The sequence below is a fragment of the Sander vitreus genome, chromosome 14 (genome assembly GCF_031162955.1).
Source record: "Sander vitreus isolate 19-12246 chromosome 14, sanVit1, whole genome shotgun sequence".
Taxonomy (NCBI): Eukaryota; Metazoa; Chordata; class Actinopteri; order Perciformes; family Percidae; genus Sander; species Sander vitreus.
The window spans coordinates 14,371,499-14,397,893 of NC_135868.1; the positions used below are offsets into that span (position 1 = coordinate 14,371,499).

A 26,395-nucleotide genomic window follows, 5' to 3' on the forward strand; every position below is an offset into this window, starting at 1 on the left:
TTTTATATCTGTATTGCTTGTGTGCTGCAAAAACATGCCTCTAATTCATATTTTGATATTTTGGCATGAAAACATTACTAAAGGTGGTAAAATAATCAGTGCTTCTTCAGGATAACAACTGATCTCATGTATTTATAACAATATACTGAGCATGAAGAGCTCTGGGTTATAAGAGTCATCTTTATCAATCCAAGACCTTGCTGTTGTTACTTTTAAGCTTTAAACCTCAAGAAAAAAGCAAAACAATGCAAACCATAGTATTAGCAATAGAGCTGCAAAGATTAATTGATTAATCGATTAGTTGTCAACTTTTAAATTAATCGCCAACTATTTTAATAATTGATTAGTCGGTTTGAGTAATTCTTTAAGACAAAAGTAAAAATTCCTTGATTCCAGCTCGTTAAATGTGAATATTTTCTAGTTGCTTCTCTCCTCTGTGCCAGTAAACTGAATATCTTTGAGTTGTGGACAAAACAAGACATTTGAGGACGTCATCATCGGGCTTTTGGGAAACACTGATCTACATTATTCACCATTTTATAGACCAAACAACTAATCGATTAATCGATTATGGAAATAATCGTTAGTTGCAGCCCTAATTAGCAAGTCAGTGTTAGAGACCAAAAAGTCTTTGGTGATATCAAGCAATTCTCATTTATTTTTCATTTTTAACAAACATAGAAATATCATTTGTATTTCCTTAACAAACAAAATCATTCACATAACCATGTCCTGGAGACAAGTATATAAATACATTGATTGAATCCATTTGAATCATCAGTAAACAAAAAGGCCTGCCTGAAGCCACAGTGACATATTATTTTGTTCTATCAGCTTTACTAACAACTATTCATCACCACCAGCTGATCAACACCTTGATGCACAAAGGCTCTTTGACTACAACAGACTCCTGTTAATGTCCCCTAAATTGGATGCCCACAGAAAAGCTGCAATTTGATCATTAAAAAAAGCTATTAAATTATATATACGCTCCAGGACCAAGTACTTACAGTAAAAGCAAGACATCTTTCATTTCATGTACACAAGTACTATTATCAAAGTCATGCAAGATGAAATTACTTTCTGACATCAAAACTTGCAATTGGTTGTAAACTATAAAAAAGGATGTCAATGCATTTTCTATACAACTACAGGTTAAGGCAATGGAATTAAATTCCTTTTATAAATGTGTTTGTGATAAATTGTGTGTGTGTGTGTGTGTGTGTGTGTGTGTGTGTTTTGTTTAAAACCAACTTTATTGTGGAATTAAAGCTGCTCTGTATCATATCACTATGTATGTTTTCATTCTCAATGAATGAAAAACCAAAATCCGCCATCATAAATCCTGGAAGTCAGGTCAAACCAAAAGAAATGACACATTCTGCAAAAAGTTAGTAAAAAAACAATTCATCAACATCAAAAGGAGCTCAATACAGCCTTTTGCACAGAGCAATCACAAAACTGGAAAAAGCCCTTACAATCTGTACATATGGCATGGCTTTTTCTAGCACAAAAACTGGAAGAAAAAAATACTTTAAAAAATCAGATAAGAGTGCAGAAGGGACCATTAAGTCTCTCGAAAATCAATGCACAGTCTAGTCAGATAAAGATATACTTAGAATGATAAAAGTAGAGGGACAATACTTAATAGTGCTACTGCTTTGTGGGATAGTCCCACTACTCCTTTAATTCACATTACAGTACCTCCTGGTGGTTCATATCAGTTACTGTGCTCTCTACATAACAGTTCAAATCAACAATTCAGTGTGAATCCAGAATCTGTTTACAACGTCCACATTTCTCATTTAGAGTAGTCTTTAAAGAAATGATCTGATCTGATCCATAAGTGATGAATCAGTAACTGTTCAGCTGGTAGTGTGCTCTGAACAGTTAAATACACTGCTTCAGTGTCTCTCGATTTCCCCACCGCTCTGAAGCTCAGGCAGTAGTGTATTTAACCATATTTTGGCATAATAATGAAAGGTTGGAACATACTACCAGACAGATGGACAGTGAAGAGGTGGATTACACTGCAGGAGTGGTTGTGGAGAATGGCCACATTTCTTTTTTTTTTGGTGTGAAACAACCTGATAACAGCTGCCATTCTTCATAAAGTAGCTTTTATAAACCACACAGCCAAAGGACAGATTTAGGGAGCTATCACTTTAGAGGATAGGCAAACTTATCTTAACACAACAGTTGCATGTAATTTGTTCGTTGAAAGAGCTATAGGTCGCTGTAATCATTTATCCTGTCCATACAGGCTGTGTAATGATACCTTCATAGAGTGTCTACAATGTAAAGTACAAAATGCATTTTTGCTGTGCAAAAGTGCCGCCTAAAGTTCAGCCAAAACTAACACGAGGCTTCAGCAGTCTGAGAATAGCCAAATCAAACCTTTGTCCTGGCAGTCATGTGTAGGTTTATAGTCAGGCTTTTGTCATGGCAACAAACCTATATGTGACGTTACACCTCAGCAAGAAAACGCAGGGAAACAAAGACAGAATTTTGTACCAAACAGACCATTCCTTTGGAAAATATCCATCTATTTGGACACTATTACTCACTTAGCTACAGCCACCCTCATATTAGCATCAGATCTACTTTAGAATGTATTTTTGCACAAAATGAGGAATGCAGATTTTTGTCCCCCATTTCTACATTGCAGTTGGTTGCTCTGAGGTTATCACTTAACGGGCAGTATGAAGAAGAGGGATGAATACAATAACCCATAACTATCTTAATTTACATGTGGGTTATGTAAGTGTTGTACTGAGAGAGAATTAAAAAAAATCTGAATTTATCCTGATCTGAGACCAGCCCTCACATGTAGCCTGCTCCCATAAATTTCAGTAATTGACAGTTGATATAGGGGCAGAAGCATGGCAAACAAAACAAAGTGCAATATTCTGGGGAGCAGAAATGTATGCTTCGCTTATACTTCAATTTTTCATATAACAAAAAATAAAATGAAACCCGTTTGTATTTTGGGGTTAATAATTCTAAACATACACTCTTGGAGGGGGGAAAAAAAAACTTTTGATGCCATAAAAAAATAATTACATGAACATGTACCTCCACTGCAAGTCAACCTCCCCTGAAACTCCATTCAGTTGCAGTGCAGCAAATAGTGCAAATTAGTTAAGATTTTAGTCCACAGGACCACATTTCATCGCTATATTTAGCCAAGCAGGTGATACCCACTGCTTGTTTTCTTTTTGTTTCAGCAACTGATAACCTGTTAATGTATCTCAGAAAGAAACTTGGTACCTGGTAATTATTGCATGTGACACATTTTACAATCATTTGCATATGCTGTGTATGGACCTGTGTGACTTCATGTTTCCCTTCGGACCTTTTTCTTTAGGGAGGGCTTCAGAGGCTCCACAATCTGCTCAGATTTCTCTGCAAGTAGATTAAAAAGGAAAAATAAAGTTTTATTTAGAACCATTTTATTATTACTATACTGTTTGAACATGTATTTCATCTCTGTGAGTGAACATAAATACTGTAGAGTCTGAGCTGTTGAAACCTACTCTGAGAGGAGGATATGCTGGGATTCTGCTTTTTGGAGGCCAGCTCAGGAGGCCCTTGGGGTTTGGGTACTGTATTGACCAGGGGCACTGTGCTCACCGTCTACAGTCAAAGAAATGCAATGACGTCACAAAACAGGAAAAATGCCTCCATTCATTTGATGTGAATATGTACAAATAAATAAAGTTATGTGGATGACATTAATCTGACAGCTTTTTTTCCTTGCCTGAGCCTCAGATGCAGCCTTCTCTTCTGTTTTCTTCTTCTTTTTCCTGTTCTTCTTGGATTTGGCTGCTCCACCGGATGGATCGTGAGTGTCCTTCTCATCCTCCAATACCGGCTGTAACAAAAGCATTCATTTTAAAATAAGGAACACAAGTTCTGGTAACAGTGATGTCAATTGTAGAAAGACGAGCTACTTTGTGAAATGGACACTACAAGAATATATATATATATATATATCTCACCAAAGAGGATCAAAAGTTTCTATTTTGGCAAATGTTTAACATATTGGCTTTTGTGTTGCTTCCTAAATGCTGTGCCAAATAAAAAACAATGCAATAAAATCCAGAATACTACAAGAAGTCTTCTTGTTGTTAAGACTTTTAGTTTTTAGTTTACTTCGGGATAATTTAGAGATGTCTAACAGATGTAATTAGCCATGTGGGTGATTTGGCAGAGTGTCAGTGATAGGTACCTTGTTGGGGACATGCTGTTCTTTCAATGGAGGCGCTGGGGTCACCAACACAGGGGGCTCTTCATAGTTTCCCCAGTGCTCTTCTGGGGCATTCCAGTCAGAGCTGGGGTCCACTGCTGCCACCCCATCTAAAATAACAGGATGGCAGACAAAACATTACAAATGGAAAACTATATGCTTGTCTAGGAATGGATACTTTTGCACATGTTAAGACTTGGGTCTCATCTCACAAAATCATGCACAGATTTGACTTTACTTTGAATGATCCGCTGTTATTTAGTAGGCTGTGCTGCGTGGAATGGGTTGCTGAAATACTCACTTAGTCCAGACCATTCATCATCAACATCAGGGCACCTTGTCCACTGCAGCTCCATTGAATTTGATATTGGGTCTAAGAAGACAGTCAGATGGTGATTGAGAAAGAGAAAAAAAGAGAAAGAGAGAGAGAGAGAGAGAGATAGAGAGAGAGATAAAATAGTTAATTAGTCATTGTTAGAAACACTGGATGCTTTTACAGGATAGTGGAAAAGCTACATCAGACATGTAGAGTATGGTTTGTGACCGGTGATAAAGCTGACAGTTAATCACAATACCAACCTGTGGTGTTTCGTCCCAGCATGGAGAAGGTCACAGGGTTGAGTTTATTCTTTATCCGACCATCAATGCCACTCCATGCTGTTGGCGAGAGCACACAGAAACAATTATGACTATATGGTTGGAATGCTGTTCTGCCAAACAAACAGTGGACCTCAAATTTGGCATCATATGACAAATCCTCAAAAAAAAAGGATCTTTGCCATTAACAATGCCACCCCAACTAATTTTTTAATACCACTTCTGTCCAGTAGATGGCTCAGTAGGTCACAGTCTTTAAAATGACTATTGTATTTAGAGGTTGTACCAGAATAGGTTTACATGGTTTAATTTTCAAAAAACACCATATTTTTGTTGTGCTGCACATTGCTGCAGCTCCTCTTTTCACCCTGTGTGTTGAGCTCTTCTGTTCCATCTTTGTTGGGAGTCACACATGTGCAGTAGCTAGGTAAGGACTACCAGCCATTAAGAAGCAGAGTATGAGGGCGTGCCACATAGCAGCTAGGCGAGCATTACAATGTGTGTTACAAAGTGACGCACGTTTGTCACTAAAGTAAAGGCTGGACTACAATAGAGCTGTTTGGAGCAGTTTGTGAACAGTGTTTTCTGTTGGAGATGGTAAGTCCCTTTGGGGTGGATTTGGGCTTTTTCACTTTGTAAACCTATAACATGCACAAAAAAGATATATAACACAATAAAGGAAAGCAAAAAAGCTGAAAAGCATAATATGAGCACTTTAAATTAAACCCAAGAATAATCGTGTTGTGATTTTTTAAATTCTTTTTAAATGTTCGCAGTCAAAATGGCAGTGTTTTATTGTTACTGTAGCCGATCTTAAAATGCTGAAATAGCTGTATAGACACAATTGATATTGCATAATGAGATCTCTGATCATACTTCTTATCTAAATAGTAATAATAACTTGGATTGTTCAATCCCCCAAGAGTCCTACACCCTTCACCCGATGTGGATGTGACTTCTCCCAAACACCTTTCTTGTCTTTCTTGAAATCCAGTGTGCTGAGTAGAGCCTGTGTCGTAGATATTGCTGTGTTATCCTGCACTACCAATATTTATATTTGTGGTGTAAAAAGGTCTACCCAGGTAGAGGTGTTACCTTGCGTCTCCTGTCTCCAGGACTGAGGCTTGGGTGGAGCCCTGTAATGTGCAGCCGTGGGTATGGCACTCCACTTGGTCCCCTCCATAGCACCCACCTGAGGGGGGATCTTCACAGACATGTTGACATGAGTCCAACCTCCAGCACTGACTGAAGGCTCCTCTCTCCAGCTGGAGGACACTGGGGAGATAGACATTGGGAGAAGACAGGGAATCAAACCATTGACAATCTTTTGTCTAGCAGATTCTGTATTTTATAGTTAAGACCAAAATAATTGATAATTGAAAACCATCATTTATAGGCTTGTTCAAACACTACACCCAGGAAGACATCTGTATATCCTCAATCTCATCTTAATTAGACAAAGCTTTAGTCTGGAAAATAAAGAAAAAAGGGAGCTATTAACAGATCTCTCTTCTCAGTCACAAACTATAATGGTTTAGCTTTGTCTTTACCAGCTCCACTGGCTGTCTCCACCTTTCCAGTGGTTCTTGGATGCAGGGACTCTGAAATAATACAGAAAAAAAAAAATGTGCTTGAGTAACTTGCAATATTACTAGATAATTCTTGTTTAAGCATGAGGGAACTGTACACATGGAGGTGCTGCACATATGCTTAGCCCTACCCACACTGTATGTTAAATACATTTTCATCACACTGCTGAATACCATGGTTTCCTCTGTTCTTCTTGGTGTTGGTAGGGACTGTGGCCACAGGTGCCTCCACAATGCTCTTGGAAGCATCCACCCCTCCTGGGCCACCAGAGTCCTCAGGGCCCTTGTCCTTCCTGCGCTGCTGCCTCTTCTCTCGGTTACTGACTTTGGTCTCCCATGCACCTGGTAGACACACAAAAATAACATAAAATGGTTATGTGACTTTCCGGCAATGATAAAGAAGTATTTTAGATGGTTGACTGTGGGTGAAATTGACTTGCTTATCTAACCAATAGGCTGGCTACAACAGGAAAACTGAATGTTAAGTGGAGCGAGTGAGGCTAACCATAACTGCAGAGGTGAAGTAGGTTGTGCGTACTGAAGACGTGAAGGCCTTGTACTGGGTGAAACTAAACAGTTTGAAATTTCAACTATTTAGTCTTACCATCATCAGGTTCCTTCCCATCATTTGTAGAAACATGCTGGACTGGTTTCACAACTGTTTTGGTTTTCTTCTTGTTTTTTTTCACCTGCACTGGGGCCTGTACCTCATGCACCTGTGGATAGAAATAAATCAAAGATATATTGAAATAAAGTATGGGGTTACCAAAAAAGTTATGCTAATGGAAATCATGGAACTGTTGTTCTTTGAAGCCATGACACACTGGGAAATCTGTCATGGAGTGACAGTGGGGTTTCAGAAATATTTCACCACCATAACAATACTGTCTAATTAAACTTGACTGAGCGAGTTTCAAGAACAACTTGTGGCTGCCCATCAACAGTTTCGGGTCCACTTAATTTTGGAAGCAGCTGCTTAAACCTACCTTCTTTGTTTTGATCTGCGGGACCAGCTTGGAAACTACCTCTGTCAATGTAACTTCCTCTTGAGCTACAGCCACTGGTTGTCCATTGGATTGAGTTTTCTGGAGTAGAAAGACAGACATCAGATAAACAACATGATGATGTTGATAATCCAGTATAACAGTAAACAGACTCCTAAAGTCTGTTCATCCATCTTTTCTTTGCAGAATAATCTAACTTTTAATTTCAAGATGAATCTTTACAAATATATCTGAATTTGGAGTATACTTCACAAATGATCCAAATCAAAGTTAAGGAAAAAGTAAAGGAAACATTAACATAAGATTTCTGAAACTACACAGGACAGGCCTACATTTTATAGTGGATGTAACCTACATGATTGGTTACACCTTGTTTTTTTTAATGCACCACATATCTGGAACAAACTCCCAGAAAATTGCAGGTCTGCTTCAACTCTGTTATTTTCCAAACAAGGTGAAGACTTTTGTTAAATCAATAGGTGCTAATTTCTTACACTGCACTGTAACTTTTATTGTTGTATTTTATACCTGTCTTATTCTATTCTAATCTACGTGTCTTGTTTTCTATTATCTTTAATTAATGATTTGAATTAGCCTGGATGCCAGCCGAACTTAGCCCCGCCCACAACATTCGAGGTCAGGAAGTTTGACTCTTTTGATTCGTTTGACTCTGACTAGAATCTGAGTATGACCACGTCAGGCTAGATTTGAATTGCCTTGTTGCTGAAATGTACTATATAAATAAAGTTCCCTTGCTTTAAGTGGCTATCACACCGCCGCGTGGTAACTCGCCACCTCCAGTCATTTCAATAAGCAGAAGGCGGCAGAGGTCCAGAAGGCGGAGATTCCATGGTCTGTCCCGGGACCATGGAAAAATGGCAAAATGTAATCTCACCACGTTACTAATGACTAAGATGGCTATTCTGACTTTCTTCTGATGTTATCTGTGGGGGAATGTCATTAGATAAGGGTTGTTCGCAAATAAAAAAAAGAATTTAGAAAGCAACTGGAGGCAAGATTGTGCAATCAATTCTTAAGGTCAATATAAAGATTTTTCCAAGAAACTTGTAAAACTAAAATGTTACTTTTCATGGATACTTTCATTGTATGAAGTTTTTTTTTTTTACATTTATTTGATATTAGTTTCTAGATCAAGATTTGATACAAAGGGTAATGTGACAAGCTTTTAAAATGCAACACATTGGTAAAGTTTAAACCAGTCAGGAAGACATGGAGCTGCATAGTCGATAGTACTACTCATACAACTACGACTAATAATAATAATTTAATCATTGTTATTATGATTTCTATTAATAGTAATGGTCAATAATATTTGACAGACAAAAGATAATGATTTTTATTTATTCATTTTTACATTTATTCAGCACAGTGTTGTCAACACAATGAGAAAGGGGAGAAGGTGTATTAAATGTACAATAACTACTCCAAAAAACACTCAGTAACTGGTCAAGACAACAACAGGCAGATGACAAGGACCACAAGACAGACCAGTGTCTTTAGCGCCCCTAGTGGTAGTGACCACTGGTCTGTGCCAGAGAGTAGCTGGTCCGTGCCAGAGACCAGCTGGTCCTGACCACACGGATCTTCATAATCAATAATAATCATAATATATCTGATATAGTGTATTTTATAGACAAAAGATTATGATCTCTGACATTTATCCAGCTAACAGTGCTACCAAAACGACAGGAAAGGGGAGAAAATACTAAAGCCGCTTCACAGACCACAGGGCCAACAGGGCAGACCACTGAGGAGCTGGTCGCGACCAGTGTCTTTAGCGCCCCTAGTGGTTGTGACCACTGGTCCGTGCCAGAGACCATGGTCCTGGGACAGACCACAGAATCGGCTACAACCCCCTCTCAGGAGGTTGCCACGCGGCGGTGTGAAAGTGAAACCGTACGTTAGCTACCATGAACCATCATCAGCTAGTGGCTTGTCAGTCGTCGTATATTTAGCTAACCGGATTATATGTCATTTCATTTTGTAAGTGGGTCACATTATTGTCCATAGATATAATGTGTATCTAACCTTTTGGTGTAACGTTAAAGTTGAACAAAGTGGGCTGTTAACATTAGTCAATTAACGTTATTGACGTAGCTAACATTACAAGCGAGAGCAAAGGTTGGGGCGGCCCGACCTTTAGCTCACCCAATAAGAGCGTGCGCCCCATGTAGGCTGAGGCCTTTGCAGCGGCCCGGGTTCGAATCCGACCTGCGGCCCTTTTTTGCGTGTCATCCCCCATCTCTCTCCCACCTTAAATGTCTAGCCACTGTCACTCTGAAATAAACGGGAAAAAGCCCCAAATAATCTTTAAAAAAAAGAGAGCAAAGGTGGCTAACGTTAAATTCAACTTTATTGGTAAAATGGGGATACATGCATAAATTAGCTTAACTGCTAATTCGACTGAGTTTTTCTTTAACGTTAACGTTAATTGTATCTAGACACCCAGAATAGACGCACTTGTTGCGATTGACCATGATTCAGCAGCAGTTAGTTAAAGCTTACTACGGTACCTTTTCAAGCGTTTTCTTTTTGTTCCTCCTCTTCTGTTCTTCCGGTTTTGCAGTTGTAGCTAAATTGGCCTTGTCAAGCTCACCGTTGCCTTGGGTGACCGGGGATCCCCGCTTTTTCCCGACAAACAGACCGCCACAGACGGCAGCCCAGGACAGACAGAGTAGCAGCAGGAGACCCATCGAGGCCGTAGACAAGATGACCCACGTCGGGTACACATCAGGCTTCAGACCCAAATCCACCCCGAACTGAGTCCGAACATATCCTTGTCCCGAAGACAGGAGCTCCTTTAAACGGCTGGAAAGCAGTTCGGCTTTTTCTAGCGCAAAACCTTGCAAGTCCCCAGCCATCATCGCGAAACACTAGCTAACTGTTGTTAGCAATGAATGATGATTGCCAGCATCCGTATGCTAACGGAGGAGTGGCTACTCTAATCTGACTGTTTAGAGAAATCTCAGTACAACTAGCTGCAATTCGCAACGTATAAACACTACTTTATTCCAACCGTTTTAAAGTCAATACTATTAGCTAGATTCATGGATAAGGCCAGACATAAACCATGTAATCAAACCATGTTTTATAAACTAACGTTACTCATCCACATCTAAAAATAAGGCTGCTGAATAAACGTGGCTCTCTGATGGCTGTATGAATAGATAATTCGTCACAAATAGGCTCACTATTTAATTACAGAAAATAGATTATTTTCATTTTAAAAAACATTTTATTGTACAAAATTTTAAAACAATCAACCATAGAAGCCAGCTGCCAGAACTCAATAAAATATATTCTAGATATTAACCATCTTCAGATGCCCAATGAGGTACATAATCACCCCTATCATTCACCTCACTCAAATATTTATGTTTAACCAAAACTTAAGTCATATGCTTGCCTTGTCAAGATAAAAGCTAGCTAATTAACTCCAGGTGTAATTCTGAGTCTCTATTGCCAAAAAGTTGTGCATGTCTGCTGGAAGACTGCAGCTTTAACCTGTCAACCATTCAGCCATCCTTTGTAATACTTTGATAGTATTGTAACAAGACTTGAGGCTGTCTTTTGTCATTAACTGCTTAAACAAAAATAAATAAATAGGTCACATTTAACAAATATGTTACAGAATGTTATCTCCATTTCAGAAGTCCGCATCCAGAGTGAATTCACAGTCCGTCATGCTTGACATAACTCCAAATCTCTGATACTCCCCTACTCGTTTCTCAAAGAAGTTGGTTTTTCCTTCTAATGAAATGGACTCCATGAAGTCAAATGGGTTTTCAGCTTGGTATACCTTTTGATTAAAGGAGGAAAAAAGGTTACTTATATTTTACACTATTACAAACAGCAAATAGCAGGAACAAAAGTTATAATTATTTAACACAACTTGAGGTTATTAAATTACATTTCTTTCGTCAAATAATTTGTCATTATGGTAATTTTTGCAAGGTTCTAGCTTTTATAGTGGGATTTAATTCTTCTCAACCCAGGGATCTTCTGCTTTAACAACAACTACCACAGCATAAAGGGGTTCAATGAGTAATGACCAATTGGCTTTCATAATATCTATTTAATGATAATTACCTTGGCCAGTCCGAGGTCAGCGAGAAGCCGGTCGGCCACATACTCGATGTACTGCTTCATCAGACAGCAGTTGATTCCAATGAGATCCACTGGCAAGGCCTCTGTCAAAAACTCCTGCAATACCAAACATGATAGTTTTATGTTTTAATAAAACTAGTATGGGCTATCAAGATTTTGGTCTTTTGGTTTATTATAATAGGAGTCAATATAAACAAAGTAAACAGTGAAACACAAGCAGATATACTGTATATGTATACTGTATGTTTCAATAATGTATAGTCTGGTTTGAGTATATTCCCACCAACATTAGCTGACCTGCTCAATGCTAACAGCTTTGGTGATGATGTCCTTCACTCGGTCCTCTGATGGCTTCTTCACCAGGTAGCTGTACAGCAGGCAGGCAAAGTTACAGTGCAGGCCCTAGGAAACACATCAATACACATGTCAGAGTAGTTGACATAAAAACAGAGAAGATCAGTGTCTTTACTGCCTTGATATGCAAACTGTGACCATATTACTACCCAAACTGACTGAAGAGTGCCATAGCTACTCTGACAATTTGTAAACAGCAAAGTGTGAATGGAAGAGCTAAACAAGCCAGCTGTCGAATCGACGAAGTGGGAAATGCAGACAGTAGTACAGTAACCTCAGTTAGTTCAATGGCCTCAAATGAGAGGGAAAACACTACGCAGGTGTGTCAAACAAAACGGCCTGAGATCAAGGTTAAGCCCTTTTCGCCGTGTTGTACATAATCGCTTATTCCAGCTGCACTCAAAGTTGGTGGGTTTTTTTGACAGATTAAACTACATGTCTTTTGGTTTGTGAATTAATCTCACCTCATCCCTGGCAATCAGCTCGTTGGAGTAGGTAAGGCCAGGCATTAGTCCTCTCTTCTTGAGCCAATAGATGGCAGCGAATGAGCCAGAGAAGAAGATGCCCTCCACTGCTGCAAAAGCCACAATTCGCTCTCCTTTTGGGCAAAAAAGTGTCAAAACTACTATTAACCAAAGATGAACGGGAAGCTCCTCCAAGTGGGAGTTTCTCAGTATTATGTAATTTACAATATGATCTTTTGAAAGTGGTACACCTCCTTACCAAATGTGGATTTGCTGTCATTTATCCACTGGAGGGCCCAGTCTGCTTTTCGTCTCACACAAGGCATGGTCTGAGTGGCATTAAATAAGTTGTCCCTGAAACACACACAGTTAATACCAAATGACCTACTACAGCTCGGACATATAGACTCAGCATAACAAATTAAAGTAACTATGAAAAGTATTGACTACCTTGCTTTTTTTTTAGTGAGATCAAAAGAAGATTGAAAATAAATAACAAATCTACCTAAATTTAAATGCAGCAAAAATCCATGGAATTGTTGCCTTTCCTACTCTGTAGGTACGTCAAAGCTGCTGCAGCTGGGAATGCAACAGAAATCCCCACAATGTGGAATAGACTGTAGCCTGTGATGAACAGGTGCAAGTCTTACAGTTTGATTGAATCTTCAGAAGATTACTATGACTATGGTTATGCACTTGCTCCAAAAAGCTCTGAGGCACAAAATCTTTACCATCATCTAACCACTGCCACTGAGCATAATAAGAAGTGAGGATCCAAAAAGAAAAGAAAAACGAACCTCTCCTTCAGGTCCCTGATGTAAGTGTTGATGAGCATGCTGTACATCTCTGAATGAACAGTCTCTATAAGGATCTGGAAGCTGTAGAAGGAGCGTGCTTCAGGGACCTGCACCTCCTGGCAGAACCTCTGCACCTGTTAGATAACACACAAACACAATACGGAAAAACTTGCACATTGTTTTATTTTTAAAGCTATAGTGCTTAGTTTCTGTTGCCCCCATGAGGAATTCTAAGTAATGACAACAACACTGTCGAAGCATCCAACCCCCACCCCTCCTCCACGCAGTAGCTAACACGGAGAATTAAAAAAACATGATGGACTCTTCAGAAGAGATGATTAGCTTGTCATTTTTACGTCCTCTTTGTCTCCAGATCTGAACGCTGCTGTTGTCCTTTCTTAGCGGTGACGTAAAACGCATCACTCGAGCTTCTGCGCACGAATGTCGCCGGACTGCGCCATCTTGTAAACATAGCCATACTGAGAAATACAGTTTGTGGAGCTAATAGGCTTGATTAGCTTTGTATCAACTCATTTGGCAATGGCTTGAAAGTAATGGACATTTCATTAATATAAACTAGTTGTGCACTATAGTTTCAAAGTATCATCTGCTCTGAAAAACATTGGTGACTGTGGTAGGTTGATGAAGAAATGCTCAATCTCTTGAGGCATACAGTCTAAAAACATCTGTTACATCTGAGTGAAATAGCTCACCAGGTTCTCATTGACGATACCATCACTTGCAGCAAAGAAGGCTAGCACATGGGAGATGAAGTGTTTCTCCTCAGGTTTCAAACGGTCCCAGTGTGGCAAGTCTTTGGTTAGATCAACCTAGAAAGACACAACATAAAATGTACACCTGTCAGTCTCACACATTATTTAAGTTTTCCCAGTGGTAGCAGGCTGTATTGGATGAGAGTGTTTCTTTTAGTTTTTTTGTGTGTTTTTGTGGAGGGCTGCAATACAGTATGTCTTTGTGGAATCAACCTGAAAAGCAAACCGTATCATTTTTGTAATGAGTCGTGTGCATTTCAACTGCTGTCAAGACAGCCAGGTTCATTTGTAATTTTTGTTACATCTGTAATATTTAATCTACCTTAAATAGAATGATACTGTAAAGTTTGTGTTACATCAAAATGCATTTGGTAAGTAAAACTTACCCTTAAGCCAGCTGGTGAAACACTAAAATGACAACATTTAGTTGGTACAGTAAAACTGATACCCACCTCTTCCACCGTCCAGAAGGAGGCCTGTGCCTGCTTGTACATCTTCCAGATTTCGGGGTACTGGATGGGGAAGATGACAAACCGTCTGGGGTTTTCTCGGAGCAAAGGTTCTTCCTCTTTCTCTGAACCATTTTGGCAGTCTGGGTCTTTATCTTTGAAGCCATTCTAAAGAGCCAGAACACAGTAAGTAAACATATTTTCACCTTACATTTAGTGTGGAATTGTTTTTATCGTGTTTGTTTTTCTAATTGCTAAACTTGGATTCGGCAAACATCGGTAGTATCCCCATTCACCACTACAGTTTTGGACTTTGGTAGACAACTACTGGTGTCTTTAATTATAATTAAATAGGCTGCTTGCAACATCCAGAACAAGGCACATAATGTTATCGCATCCACATGTCAAATATTAGGCTTTTTTAGTTATCAAGTTATTATAACAGCATCTAAAGACTGGAATATGTTGCCAATACAGATAAGAGAAGTGAATACTTATTCTTTTACTGGTCAGCTGAAAAACTGGCTTATTGATAACCAAATATGTGCACATTAGATTGCTGAATGCCTGCTGACTTTTGCTGCCTGCCTGCAGATTTGTTTTGCATGTTACTTGTTGTGCATTGTCTGTTTTTTTAATGTTGGTCTGTGTATGTTGTTTTTATATGTTGACTGTCATTTTCAAACTGGCCAGGGACAACACATGAAAAACAACAAAAACAACATAAGCTAAACCTGGCTCATTTGCAGTTGCTTTGCTGTTGATATAATGAGCATTGTCCCTGTTAAATAAATAAATAAATAAAGTAAACATAGTTATCAATTATTTTGTCACTTTCCATAGCTAAACTGTTTTGCAGCATTTTCTGAACGGCTGAGGCTGCGTTCCAGACAACTCGGAACTTGAAAATGTCGACCTCCTACTTTAAAAAGTACAATGGCACACCACCATATAAGCACACCACTCAAAGTTTTTTTTTATCTGTAAACTCGGGGGAAATCTATCTACCCCGACTTCATGAAATAGCAGTTGTCTGACGTCACACAACAACGTTATTAAGTATATTTGCCTGTATTTAAGTAAACAATATTTAGATACGTTTCCAAGTTTAATAGTAACATACAATACAATGTTTAATGGCGTCTGTCTCATTTATCCTCCTCTGTTTCATTTATATCTATGGTTTATACATGCAAGGAGGACCTCCGACTAGCTAGCTAGCTAAACTAACTTGCTAGCTAACTAACCCATGACTGGAACGCAGCATCCGAAAACCCCCTACACTGTATTTTTGTTCTTCAATAGCTAAATGTATTGAGAACATTTGCATACATACAAACACATACAACAAAATAAATAAATAAATACACTATTTATACCCCAGGTAGTCTACAAAGTCCAGCAAGGCTAACCAATAAGCAGTCCAATTCATAAATAGCATAAATTACAGTTAGAAGAGTTCATTCGGAATATCTGCAGTCTTCAGAGCTAACCGCCCCTACGCATCACGGATGTATTTTTCTTCCCCAGGATGGCGAAGGCATGTCCCGCCCTACTCTGTCTCTGATTGCCTTACCCTAACCCTAACCAACCCAAGCAAAGCAGACAAGTACTAGCCAATCAGAAGAAAAGTAGGGCGAATCATGCCATCGCCATCCCTACCATTATTTTTTTGGCACACGTTACCGACAGATAAGGTAGCTAACGTTAGCTTACATGGACATACAAGGCCAGTTTTAAAACAGTTAAAATGTTGGATTAACGTATATTCATATAGCTAAGACTTTAACTTTACAAAACAAAGCCAAAAACACCTCCATTTATCCGGAGGACTCTGGACACACGGACAGTAACTTACGTATGTTATTTTGACGTTAAGTTTCCCCAGATAAACTGCTTACCGATTCTTTATCAGATTGCCGACTTATATTCATGAAATCCATTTTCTGAGAAGACAATTATTTCACCGTCGGTGTCATTCGAAGTACTGAATTTGGTTCTTCTGGCTTGTACTGCCTCGCATAACCTTGTGTGTGGATGCAGCTGTAGCTTTGTTGTTTAAACCCTTTAAACGACACCCACACATAGGGGCTGTAGCGCCTCTACTGCTCATACACGTGCTATATAACGAAACCACATGATCTAGAGCGGATGACAGAAATCCCCAAATGACTATTTCAGACTAATAAATCCTTTTATTGGACAGGAATGCAATTTGACATGACATATTCAATACAAATAGCATGCTTATAGATGTATTGTAAACATGGAGGAATATTTACATTAATCCCTTGTGTTTTTAATGACAGCATGACCATAGTACAAACTCTGAGCTAGATGTCAATGTGTGTGAGTCCAGATCGCTACACTGGTATGTTGTGTATCCCCAACCGGAACACATCATTTGTGCATGCCCATGCACAGTTTTGGGACTTCAGCATGAACACTTGATGGAAGGCCATTGGTGGATCATCATCTACCTGTTGCAGAAAAAAGTTTTTGAAGTATTTGTAAGCACAATGATGACACAAACTGTTAACTAAAGCAGAAATGTATTATACATATATCAAAGTTATTTCTTTTTTATACCTTACATGCAATATTTAAAGACAAATCTATTGTTGTCTATTGTAGGAAGACGGTTGTCACTCTTCTCCTCTTCTTCGGCAGCAGAAATGTTTTATGTGCATCACAAACTTGTGTTTGTTCGCCATTAGACCGAAAAACAATAGAATCACTAATTACTCTACACTAAAGACATGTATAACAATTTTCCCATTATTAATAGCCTTACTTTAGTTTTAATATTTGAAAATTATTGCTAGTGTTTCCAAGGCGCCTTTAGTTAAGTGATTGTATATATTTTACTTTTTGCTGTCGCTTTAACCAAATTTCATCACATTTGACATTAAGTACTTCATTAATGGCTCTGACGATGTTGCTTGTAAATAAAAACACTGCCTCTTCCACACGAACACTCTCGTAGCTGGATTGGAAAACCCAGAGTTAACAGAGCCAGTTAATAACCAGCTAACCAGTTATCCAGGATGGTCAATGTTAGGCTCAGTGAAGTCAGGTAACCCAAAGAAGTTGAATTTGCGTGATACAGGCCCCAGGTGCAGACCCAAGGGTATCAACAAAAATGTACCAGCTTACCTGTAACTGTCCGAACACCATGATGAGGATACAACTATCTATCGTGGGTTGGAAGTCTTGTTCTGTGATAATGTGCTTTATACGCTTGAAAGGCAAGTTCTGTGGATTGGAAACAACAGCATTTATTAATAGGATGTACAATACCACATACAAAAAACGAAGAAAAGGTGCTTGGTCAGGAAGCTGCCAGTGAACAGCTCTGCTCCTTTTCTTCCGTTACTACTAAACTGTTATGGAAGCCTACTTTTCCCACATTTTGTGGATTGCGATTAATACAAACTGATTAAGAAAAGATACTTACTGCCAATTTGCCAGTGATGGCTTCTCTCCCCTGAAAAGGTGAACCTTCCCACGTCAAACAGGCGTCAGCAGACTAAGAAAAAAAAGCATGTTTACACCAAATACGTGCACACAATATATATATATATATATATATATATATATATAACCATTAATTATAGTATTTACAACAGTAATTTCAACTGTAAATGTTGTGATGTCTCCGTGTGATGAAATTTGGTTCTTCAGTGCGACACCATATGTTAATAATGTTTATCAAAACAGGCAGTAATTAAATGGACACTTAACAAACTTACATATAGGTTACCCAGTCCCGACCTGTTGGTATTGTCAAACTGGTTGTAATATTCTTGGACAAAGCCCTCTCCAAGCTTTTGCCATATTTCTTTCTCACAAGCCATCTGTGAAGCTTTAGATCTGTAAAAGAGAAGAGTCTTATTATAAGCAGTCAGTTGAAGTTGCAGTAGACTGCAGGCTGGCTGTTTACTGAACTCATGTTGACACTTTATCAACACATTCTCTAACATAAAAATATTTTTGGTCACTTCAGTAATTTAGACAAAAATGATGCAACTCAGGAATCATATAAAATAAACACTGTATATGGATGAATGGAAGGAGGTCAATGATTTTATTAAGTAAAAAAGGTACAAAAGGAAGGCTTCTAGTCTAGTTAGGAATGCCAATCACTTCATTAGTTACAATCATAACTTCACTGATGTGACATGTTGTGTCAGACAGAAACACGGGCATGAAATAACTTAAACACTGTAATCCCCCCCACTCCCTCCCACCCTCATATTTCATATGTTTGTACTGTCACTCATTTGGAGTTATGTTGATATGTCTTTGTACTGTGTGTTCGCCCTTTCTGTTTGTTTGTTTGTCATGGAAAATCTACAATAACAAACAAACAGTTACTGATGATAGAGAATCGCTCAGACTGAAGTCTTGGCCCATTTTGATAGGATCCATTATTAAAAGGAAAACATTAGCTAATGTAAATGAAGCAACACAAATCTTAATCGAAAACTACTAAACAAGTAGCCTATACAGTATTCTGCTGCAGGTTAACTTAATGAGAATCCCCCAACCCTCTCTCGTGACCTTACATTTAGCACTCTACTAAAAGTTAATAATTAAAACCAACACAACTCAATATGAATGCATAATTTTGGCAAGTTTCAGTACACTTTTACTTTCAATTCAGTTTATACAGACATTATAAAAGAGGGACATTATGACAAAACTATGAGGAACACTGAGATTGGGAGGTGATCTGTGAAGGTGGTCGTGTGACCCACCCACAACTTGGAACAAAATGGTTTGATTTAACGTTGTATTTTACAGATGCATTCTGTTAGCCGTCTCTCCTGCTGAAGGATAACTTACATCTGTGAATATACAGTTAAAACCCTATGCCCTCCTTTGAAAAGTGTTTTATCCATGGTTTTACCGGTATTCCTGCTAATGTCCGAGTTCTCAATCGGTTTCAACGAGAACAACGATCTCACCAATTACAAAAACACTAAGTTAGATCACCGAGTTTGTTTTGTGAAAAATTAGTTGTCAGGACATCCCGAGGAGTTGTTTTCTGTAACGTTATTAAACGTCTGGCCAAAGCCACATCTATTCGAATTGTTTAAGGGGGCTCGATAGAGGTTGGAAACAGATTCAGATCCATCAGAAGTTACTACCGAGCTAGCCTGGGGCTTGTAGGGTAAGCTACTACAGCCAGTGTCAACGCTAAGCCAAACCCGTCCCCACTGTTTAACATCGCGAGTCACCGCCATAACAGCGTAACGTTAAGTTATGGCTAACGTTAGCACACATATGTACTTTTCCCGGAACCGTTTCATTTATCTATGTCTCTATTCTAGCTTCGTTATATTCGTCTCAACAAACCCGTGCTTGTACAAGTGGGAAAGTTGTTGTTGAGAAGCATTACTTAAACAGTACTTTACCGTGTCCGTAAATTTTAGCTTACTTTTTCAATCAGAGGGCGAGCCAGCGTGGAGACAGATCCAGTCGAGGATGATGGGGTTGGGGTTCCCGCTTCCTCAGAGTGGCAAACCTATGACGTCGCTTACAGCTGACCAATGAAGGCCAAGAATGATTGAAACGGTTTGCCCTGAGGTCTGCCTCTCAGGAGCTCGTCCCTCGACTGTATCAACCCATCAACTACCAATATATCCAGGATCATCTCCAACACATTCTATACCCATGGTTGGACTTTAGGCCCTTAAATCCCATAGTTGTATAATAAGAACATGTATATTATAATATATCTATGGTCAATCCTAGTATGGTAGGCGGGATTTATATGCCGACTACAGGGAAGCGCTGCTGCCTGAAGAACCAACTCAGGTCTGAAAACATGTCAAGGGAGGTAAACCAACCGGTGACTGTGAAAAATAAACCAACCCATGGATGTATTATATCAACTGGAAAAACTAATAATGGGCCATACAACAAAGACCTTGTCTCAAATAAATCGTTAATGATTATTTAAGAAAAAACCTCAACCAAAATCATCTTGTAAATGGAAGACCTTTATTAGTAACTATTTTGGCAAATAATGAATCAAATAATAAATTAACCTGTAACCATTATTGATTAAACCTTGTTGAATGGGTAAGGGTCACCTCCAGTTATTGTTACAAAACTCAATTACAGCTCCACCCCTGGCCCAAACTTTCATAAACTATCAACTCATCTATAGTGTGCTTTTATTAAAAAGGTGCTATCAACAATGTAGCCCCATATCAATGAGGCAACTGTCATCCATAGTCAGTAACTCAGGCTAGCAATAAAGCTAATATTCTGAAATGGAAGACATGAAATGCTTAACTGGATATCTGGATAAAAGATCTATATTGCTCGTGGCGAGTGATGAGACATTAGAAATACAGATTAATTCATAACAGCGTGCAGGTCTTTACAAACACCAGTAACAGGAATGTAATTATTAAAAAAAGCTGGGTTAATTCTTTATGTAATACCCTTAAGATCTTTACAACTCCTGCTATTGTACCATGTTTACAGTGTCCTACTGGCAAGCTGGATGACTTTGTCCTCCTGACTTGTCAAAAATCCAACATCTTACATTGTTTTCTTCACAAATGGTGAAAACAAAACTGACAGAGATAAGACCCATTTAGGCACTTTTTAAATCATTTTGCTACAGTTCAGTGCATGTTGCCAGGAAAAGGACACTCAAAAATGCAGAATGTCTTCCCGCACTTGACTTCCAGTGACTTGTTCAGAAAGGCTACTATTGCTTTGTTGAGGCCGCTGCACCAATAGATCCTCTTGTAATGGATGGCAGTAAAAGTCTCTACAGATTCACCCAACAGGCCTCTGAGGTTAGAACCAAGTGATGTGTTAAATGTTCAAGCGTGTCACTGCTCTGGCTGTGATGTGAAATAATCGTCTGTCTGGAACACACTGGGGATCTCTTGACGCTGACGTGGCGCTGGTCTTCTTGGGCTGGCCGGTTTCTGTAAGTGAACCGACACAAAATGAATCCTAATTATCCAATAGCACTGCCTGAAGTAGAATTACAACAATTGTTGTGCTGGATTTTAAATGTTTATTGGAAAAGGGTCTCTGTTCAACTCAGCGGCACAAACGTTTCACACCATAAATTACTGGTTATTTCATGATTGTAAATATGGAAACACATAAAATGCATGGGTACTGAAAAAACTAAATGACAATGTAAAACTACAAATCCACATGTATATGAAGGCACTCTCACATTTAAGAAGCCTGGGACACTCATTGTGCGGAGGATCTTCTTGAAAGCACCTGGTAGTGTTCCTAGTTCTCCCTCTGCCTGTGTGACCTGCTCTTCCATCGCGTTGACGTTGGCTCCCACCAGCTTTACAAAGGCCTGCAGGCACACCAGCATACCGTAATATAGCAAAAAGCTGATCAAATTGAGATTCTGTGCAACACTATTTGAGACAAACTTCATTCAAGACAATTAAACATCACAGTTACATAAAACAATTTTTTTCACAAGCCCATGCAGGCATTTCCTAAATCAATCCTTAACAATCTTTAAATGGTTTAACTTAAATTGGATCTTTTAAAAAAATAGGAGGTGAATGAGTGAACTTAAAAACACATTTTAAATAATATAAAAAATGTTTGTGTGAATTTAACAAAGCCAGCCCTTCAGTTGAGGAATGGAAAAGTTACTAAAACCAACTCTGTATGAAAACAATAGCTGTCATAACTTACTATTATTATGTCCTGGATTGTATCCTCATTAGTTACTCGGTGCGGTGGGATTTAAAAACAGGAACATACTGCACTCCTAGACTAGTGTTTACTTCCATTATTGGAATAAAAATGATCAACCAATTAAGATAACCTTGTTCCTAATATCTCTCAGAGGTTCTTCTCTTGTGAAGAGGAAATTTAGCATAGTTTATTTTGACTAAAAACACTGCACATAAATCATAGGTTTTATGCTACATTCATTTCAGAATCCTTGATCAAGTGTGCATTACAACAACACCACCAAACACACCAAATTAACACCTAATGAATACATATTTTTGTAGTATTATTTAAAGGGAATTACTCCCTAGTATTCAATCTTGCAAAGTTAAAATGATCACTCACCTCTAACTTATCAATTCTTCTGTATATTTGTCTCATTTCACCCGACTTCTGTTGGATTTGAGGTAAGTTTTCATTCACTATCTGGGAGGTATCATTACGAATCTAGAGGAAAAAACACAAAAGGATGCGAGAAACAAATCTTTTTATTTGAATCAAAATGAGATACAGTGCATTCATAAGATTATACGGCGTCATACCCTGACTTTGCTTACCATATCCAGCATTCCAACAAACTCATCTACTCTTGTCAGCATTTCTTCCAAGCTCTTGTCCAAGCACAGAATCTAGATGAGAAATCATTAAAATAAAAGTCTGTAAAACTGCACACAGTTTCTGTGCACTTTCAAATTAGTCCCACACACCAGTCACAGCTGGAATTAATAAGATGCCTTTAAATTGAGTGAGCAAAGACCACAGGACCAAAACACAGGGGCCTTTGTCTTCCTACAGACCCAGCTAGCTTGCTCAGCTTCTTTATAAATTGCCTGGTATCACGCATTTCCAGTTAATGTCTACTCAGGAGTGACAGCAATTTTGGTCAGTCGACCATCATAATAGACATCTGTTTTTTATGCTAAAGACAGGTGAACTTTTTGGTGTTTACATTGTTATCAACTGATTGTTATCATCTGGCGTTATTTCCCTCCAGAGCTACAGAAGGCATTAAACAACTGTTTTCACAGAGTAATACTGAACTTCATAGAGTACCCCTTTAAAAGCCGCTTTATGGTGCCAACATTTTTAAATGTCATACATTAAAAAAAAGAAGCATAATGACTAGTTAAGGAGTCGAAAATACAAACTTAAGGACTTGGACTGACTTGGGACTTTACAGTTTTGACTAAGGTGTCGATAGCCAAGACTTACTTAATATAAAACAATGACTTTGTCCCATGGATGCATTAGCTAGAAGAACTCCCATCAAATGACACCCGAACCACTGACGGCAAACCAATCATGTCACTACTTTAGTGTCGCTTAGCAACCACTTCACTTCCAGCCGCTGGTTAATTACTTTTCTTATAATACATCCATGCAATGACTGCATTGCTCGTTAGCTGAAGCCATTTATTAGCCAAGTAACGTTATATTGCAGTTATGGCTACTAGTGTGTGCTACACTAGCTACTTCATTAACAAAGAGCTAACGTTAACTCAGCTAGTTAGTACGTGCAGTGCTTTTCAACTTAGTGTGCTCTCTTGTGTAAAAGCCATGAACACAAACCTCTTCTCCAGCTGTCGCCTTGATGTAGGAGGAGTAGCTGAGGGCGGTGTGTCTCAGGACTTCGTCGTCCTGCTCTGGGTAGTGCTGCTCGGGTATCTCGGGGTCTGCTGCTTCGTTGAGGCTCGGGCTTTGAGAGATAACATTAGCTGCTGCGCCAAAGCTGGGGCTCTGCGACACGGTACCGCTGCTGAGGATTTCGCTCACCATGGACAAACTGCTCGCACTTTGGGAGACGATGCCGCTGTCTCTGCTTATCTCAGCGCTGGATTCCTCCAGGGGAGACAGCAGGCCCACCCTGTCAACCCGATGATGGTCCATATCGCCTGTCTTATTTCTGTGTAACTGCCGTGTTTGGTTTTGCCTTGTCAACTGACTAGATCACGTGTTTGTTTTTTTTTTTGCAGTGGATGGTGGCTCATAAGGGTCAAAACAGTGTAGCGCATAATACTTAACTTTGTATCCCACTTTACTGTAAATATTCGTTACATGTTACATGTATAATTGACGTCAAAGCAAACATTTCTAAGCCCTAAAGCAAATCCAACACAGAACGATAATCACACTGTGATATAAATGTACAATTGCGATGTATCACAAAAAAAATGCTAGAAACAAAGCCTCTATCCATCCATCCATCCATCCATCCATCTTCGTCCGCTTATCCGGGGTCGGGTCGCGGGGGCAGCAGCTCCAGCAGGGGACCCCAAACTTCCCTTTCCCGAGCCACATTAACCAGCTCCGACTGGGGGATCCCGAGGCGTTCCCAGGCCAGGGTCGAGATATAATCCCTCCACCTAGTCCTGGGTCTTCCCCGAGGCCTCCTCCCAGCTGGACATGCCTGGAACACCTCCCTAGGGAGGCGCTCAGGGGTCATCCTTACCAGATGCTCCGATACCAAAGCCTCGATCTGATATAATTATATAAATTATAGATGTCACACTGTGACACTGATGTTCATTGCCATTGGTCATTGACATTTCATGACATGCAATGTAATTGTAATTTCGGCCAGCAGATGGAAGCCAGAATTACTGTATGGCAATTGACTTTAGTGGTCTGCACAGGTCTAACTCAGAGGCATTAGCTATGGCATTGGTTAAAAATGTTTACCACACCTTTGAACATATTAACTCTCTAATAGAATTGATAAGCTGCCAAATCAGTTTATGTGGAGAGAAAATGCAGTAATGTCTCCCCCTTAATATAAAGGGATTACTTCAATGTCACCCAGTGCCATGATTAATGATTGCACTTCTGCACTTAATTGATTGCACTTTAAACCTCAAATTTCCTTATTTTAATTTAATTTAATTTCAATTAAACTAACAATACTTTGTCAGCTTTAATCAGTCTACACTTGGACCTCAAAATGGCCACATGTGTGTCACATGTGGGGAGCATAGCTCTTTTACACATTAGTGCTAAAACTATTAAAATCTACAATGAGCTACTGAATGTGCATGTCTTCTGCTGATACTAACTTTTATACTTCATATTGCAGGTTTCCCATGATTGAAAGTCAGTGTTAAATACACTGATAGCAAAGGTCATCCAGGATTTGGGGTCAGCCAATACACTCAAATCTGCTGCTGATTGGTGGTGCAGACTACAGCCAAAGCAAACCAGTTGGGTGCCAATGATCTATTAGCTGTTTGAGCAGTGTGGCATCTCGAGTAAACACAGCAGACCAACATTAATTAGCAGAGAGGTGAAAGGAGTTTGCTGCTGCTGGAGGTCTTCTGACCTAGGACAAAGCTGCTGCATGTCTATGTTGAATACACTGGATGATGATAAAAACATGATGTCTAGAGCAAATTATTTTGTGATGAAACTTTACCTGTGTATCCTACCCAACCTGACTACTCTAACAGGAATGGACTTGTTGCAATAAACTGCATTACAGGACTTACATTACAGGAATGAGGTTAAAGTGCTCTTAATTATTCAGCATCTTTGAATAGTCATCATCAGTAATCAGTGTAGTTTTACTTAGTTTGCTGTAGGCACTGAAGGGGAAAATATCTTCACGATTTACTGTAGCTGCAGAATGTTTATGCTACCAGAAGGCAGTCACACCCCTTACGACATGTTTTGTGGTTATGCATTCCTCATCTACAGATGCTGCTGTTGGTGAAGACATTGGTATGTCAGCCTATGCCGGGATCATTTGCTTTGTTGACTGTTAGCAGTGAGTCTGGTGAAAAGATTTAGAATTTTCTTTCTGAGGGGCTGAAAACCAAAACTTGATGTTTTCGGTTGTTTTATAGTTTCAGGAAATCTCTTGGGATGTCACAGTCTTTGTATTTTAAATAAACCTGTATCTACTGTACGCTTAGTAGACAAAGTGTTCCTTTGCTGCAGATGTTTGAGGAAACAAATCAAATTATAGTTCATTTATGCACCCACAACTAAGTGATGCTATTAAGGATTTAAAATTAGGTTAATCTAAGACAAATTAAAATCATACAAAAACTTTCATATATATATATATATATAAAAATATAAAATCTTAAAAAAAAAACTATTATGCACATTCTCACAAATTCAATAGTAGTGGCTGTTCAAGAGAGATTATATTCTGAGAACAGAACAGCTGCAACACAGATTACATTATACCATTTCAACAATGTAAAGCTTTAGGAACCATAAATGTAACTGCTGAACCAAACAGTCACA

General features: G+C 39.0%; 4 protein-coding genes across 5 annotated transcripts; all 4 read right to left on the reverse strand.

Annotated features, from left to right (window-relative positions):
• Positions 1-630: 630 nt before the first annotated feature.
• On the reverse strand, positions 631-10,389 carry mtdha (metadherin a). The gene is made up of 12 exons (XM_078268348.1): positions 9,974-10,389; positions 7,422-7,520; positions 7,040-7,151; positions 6,610-6,777; positions 6,397-6,447; positions 5,942-6,121; positions 4,829-4,906; positions 4,551-4,622; positions 4,232-4,359; positions 3,761-3,874; positions 3,537-3,636; positions 631-3,405 (listed from the first exon to the last, which is right to left on the reverse strand). The coding sequence occupies exons 1-12, from the start codon at positions 10,322-10,324 to the stop codon at positions 3,338-3,340; spliced, it is 1,521 nt and encodes a 506-aa protein (XP_078124474.1). The 5' UTR covers positions 10,325-10,389; the 3' UTR covers positions 631-3,337.
• Positions 10,390-10,672: 283 nt separating this feature from the next.
• rrm2b (ribonucleotide reductase M2 b) lies at positions 10,673-16,495 on the reverse strand. 2 transcript variants are annotated; one of them, XM_078268344.1, is made up of 9 exons: positions 16,306-16,495; positions 14,408-14,572; positions 13,896-14,012; positions 13,183-13,316; positions 12,645-12,739; positions 12,386-12,519; positions 11,865-11,969; positions 11,550-11,663; positions 10,673-11,259 (listed from the first exon to the last, which is right to left on the reverse strand). In XM_078268344.1, exons 1-9 carry the CDS (start codon positions 16,345-16,347, stop codon positions 11,107-11,109), a joined length of 1,059 nt encoding a protein of 352 aa, XP_078124470.1. In that variant the 5' UTR covers positions 16,348-16,495; the 3' UTR covers positions 10,673-11,106. The 2 variants fall into 2 exon arrangements, with proteins under 2 accessions (XP_078124470.1, XP_078124471.1); XM_078268345.1 differs by lacking the exon at positions 16,306-16,495 and adding an exon at positions 15,853-15,930.
• An 84-nt stretch (positions 16,496-16,579) lies between these two features.
• LOC144529335 (nuclear transport factor 2-like) lies at positions 16,580-19,958 on the reverse strand. Its single transcript, XM_078268347.1, has 5 exons — positions 19,848-19,958; positions 18,157-18,277; positions 17,862-17,933; positions 17,561-17,659; positions 16,580-16,884 (listed from the first exon to the last, which is right to left on the reverse strand). Exons 2-5 carry the CDS (start codon positions 18,259-18,261, stop codon positions 16,768-16,770), a joined length of 393 nt encoding a protein of 130 aa, XP_078124473.1. The 5' UTR covers positions 18,262-18,277; positions 19,848-19,958; the 3' UTR covers positions 16,580-16,767.
• A 433-nt stretch (positions 19,959-20,391) lies between these two features.
• Positions 20,392-24,104, reverse strand: bloc1s4 (biogenesis of lysosomal organelles complex-1, subunit 4, cappuccino). The gene is made up of 5 exons (XM_078268346.1): positions 23,720-24,104; positions 22,708-22,779; positions 22,496-22,597; positions 21,621-21,755; positions 20,392-21,360 (listed from the first exon to the last, which is right to left on the reverse strand). The coding sequence occupies exons 1-5, from the start codon at positions 24,035-24,037 to the stop codon at positions 21,262-21,264; spliced, it is 726 nt and encodes a 241-aa protein (XP_078124472.1). The 5' UTR covers positions 24,038-24,104; the 3' UTR covers positions 20,392-21,261.
• Between the last annotated feature and the right edge of the window lie 2,291 nt (positions 24,105-26,395).

Excerpts from the sequence above, each read along its gene's own strand:
- mtdha (XM_078268348.1), bottom strand. The coding sequence starts at position 10,324 with ATGATGGCTGGGGACTTGCAAGGTTTTGCGCTAGAAAAAGCCGAACTG. Across the intron at positions 6,778-7,039 it reads TGGGAAGGAACCTGATGATG|GTGCATGGGAGACCAAAGTC; the intron begins GTAAGACTAAAT and ends TGTGTCTACCAG. Across the intron at positions 4,360-4,550 it reads TGATGAATGGTCTGGACTAA|ATGGGGTGGCAGCAGTGGAC; the intron begins GTGAGTATTTCA and ends CTGTTATTTTAG.
- bloc1s4 (XM_078268346.1), bottom strand. The coding sequence starts at position 24,037 with ATGGACCATCATCGGGTTGACAGGGTGGGCCTGCTGTCTCCCCTGGAG. Across the intron at positions 22,598-22,707 it reads TTGTTGGAATGCTGGATATG|ATTCGTAATGATACCTCCCA; the intron begins GTAAGCAAAGTC and ends TTTTTCCTCTAG. Across the intron at positions 21,756-22,495 it reads GAAGAATTGATAAGTTAGAG|GCCTTTGTAAAGCTGGTGGG; the intron begins GTGAGTGATCAT and ends GTGTGCCTGCAG.
- LOC144529335 (XM_078268347.1), bottom strand. The coding sequence starts at position 18,261 with ATGGCTTGTGAGAAAGAAATATGGCAAAAGCTTGGAGAGGGCTTTGTC. Across the intron at positions 17,934-18,156 it reads CGGGACTGGGTAACCTATAT|TCTGCTGACGCCTGTTTGAC; the intron begins GTAAGTTTGTTA and ends TTTTTTTCTTAG. Across the intron at positions 17,660-17,861 it reads CCATCACTGGCAAATTGGCA|AACTTGCCTTTCAAGCGTAT; the intron begins GTAAGTATCTTT and ends TCCAATCCACAG.
- rrm2b (XM_078268344.1), bottom strand. The coding sequence starts at position 16,347 with ATGGATTTCATGAATATAAGTCGGCAATCTGATAAAGAATCG. Across the intron at positions 14,573-16,305 it reads GGCAATCTGATAAAGAATCG|AATGGCTTCAAAGATAAAGA; the intron begins GTAAGCAGTTTA and ends CTGGCTCTTTAG. Across the intron at positions 11,664-11,864 it reads AAGCTGTTAGCATTGAGCAG|GAGTTTTTGACAGAGGCCTT; the intron begins GTCAGCTAATGT and ends TTGGTATTGCAG.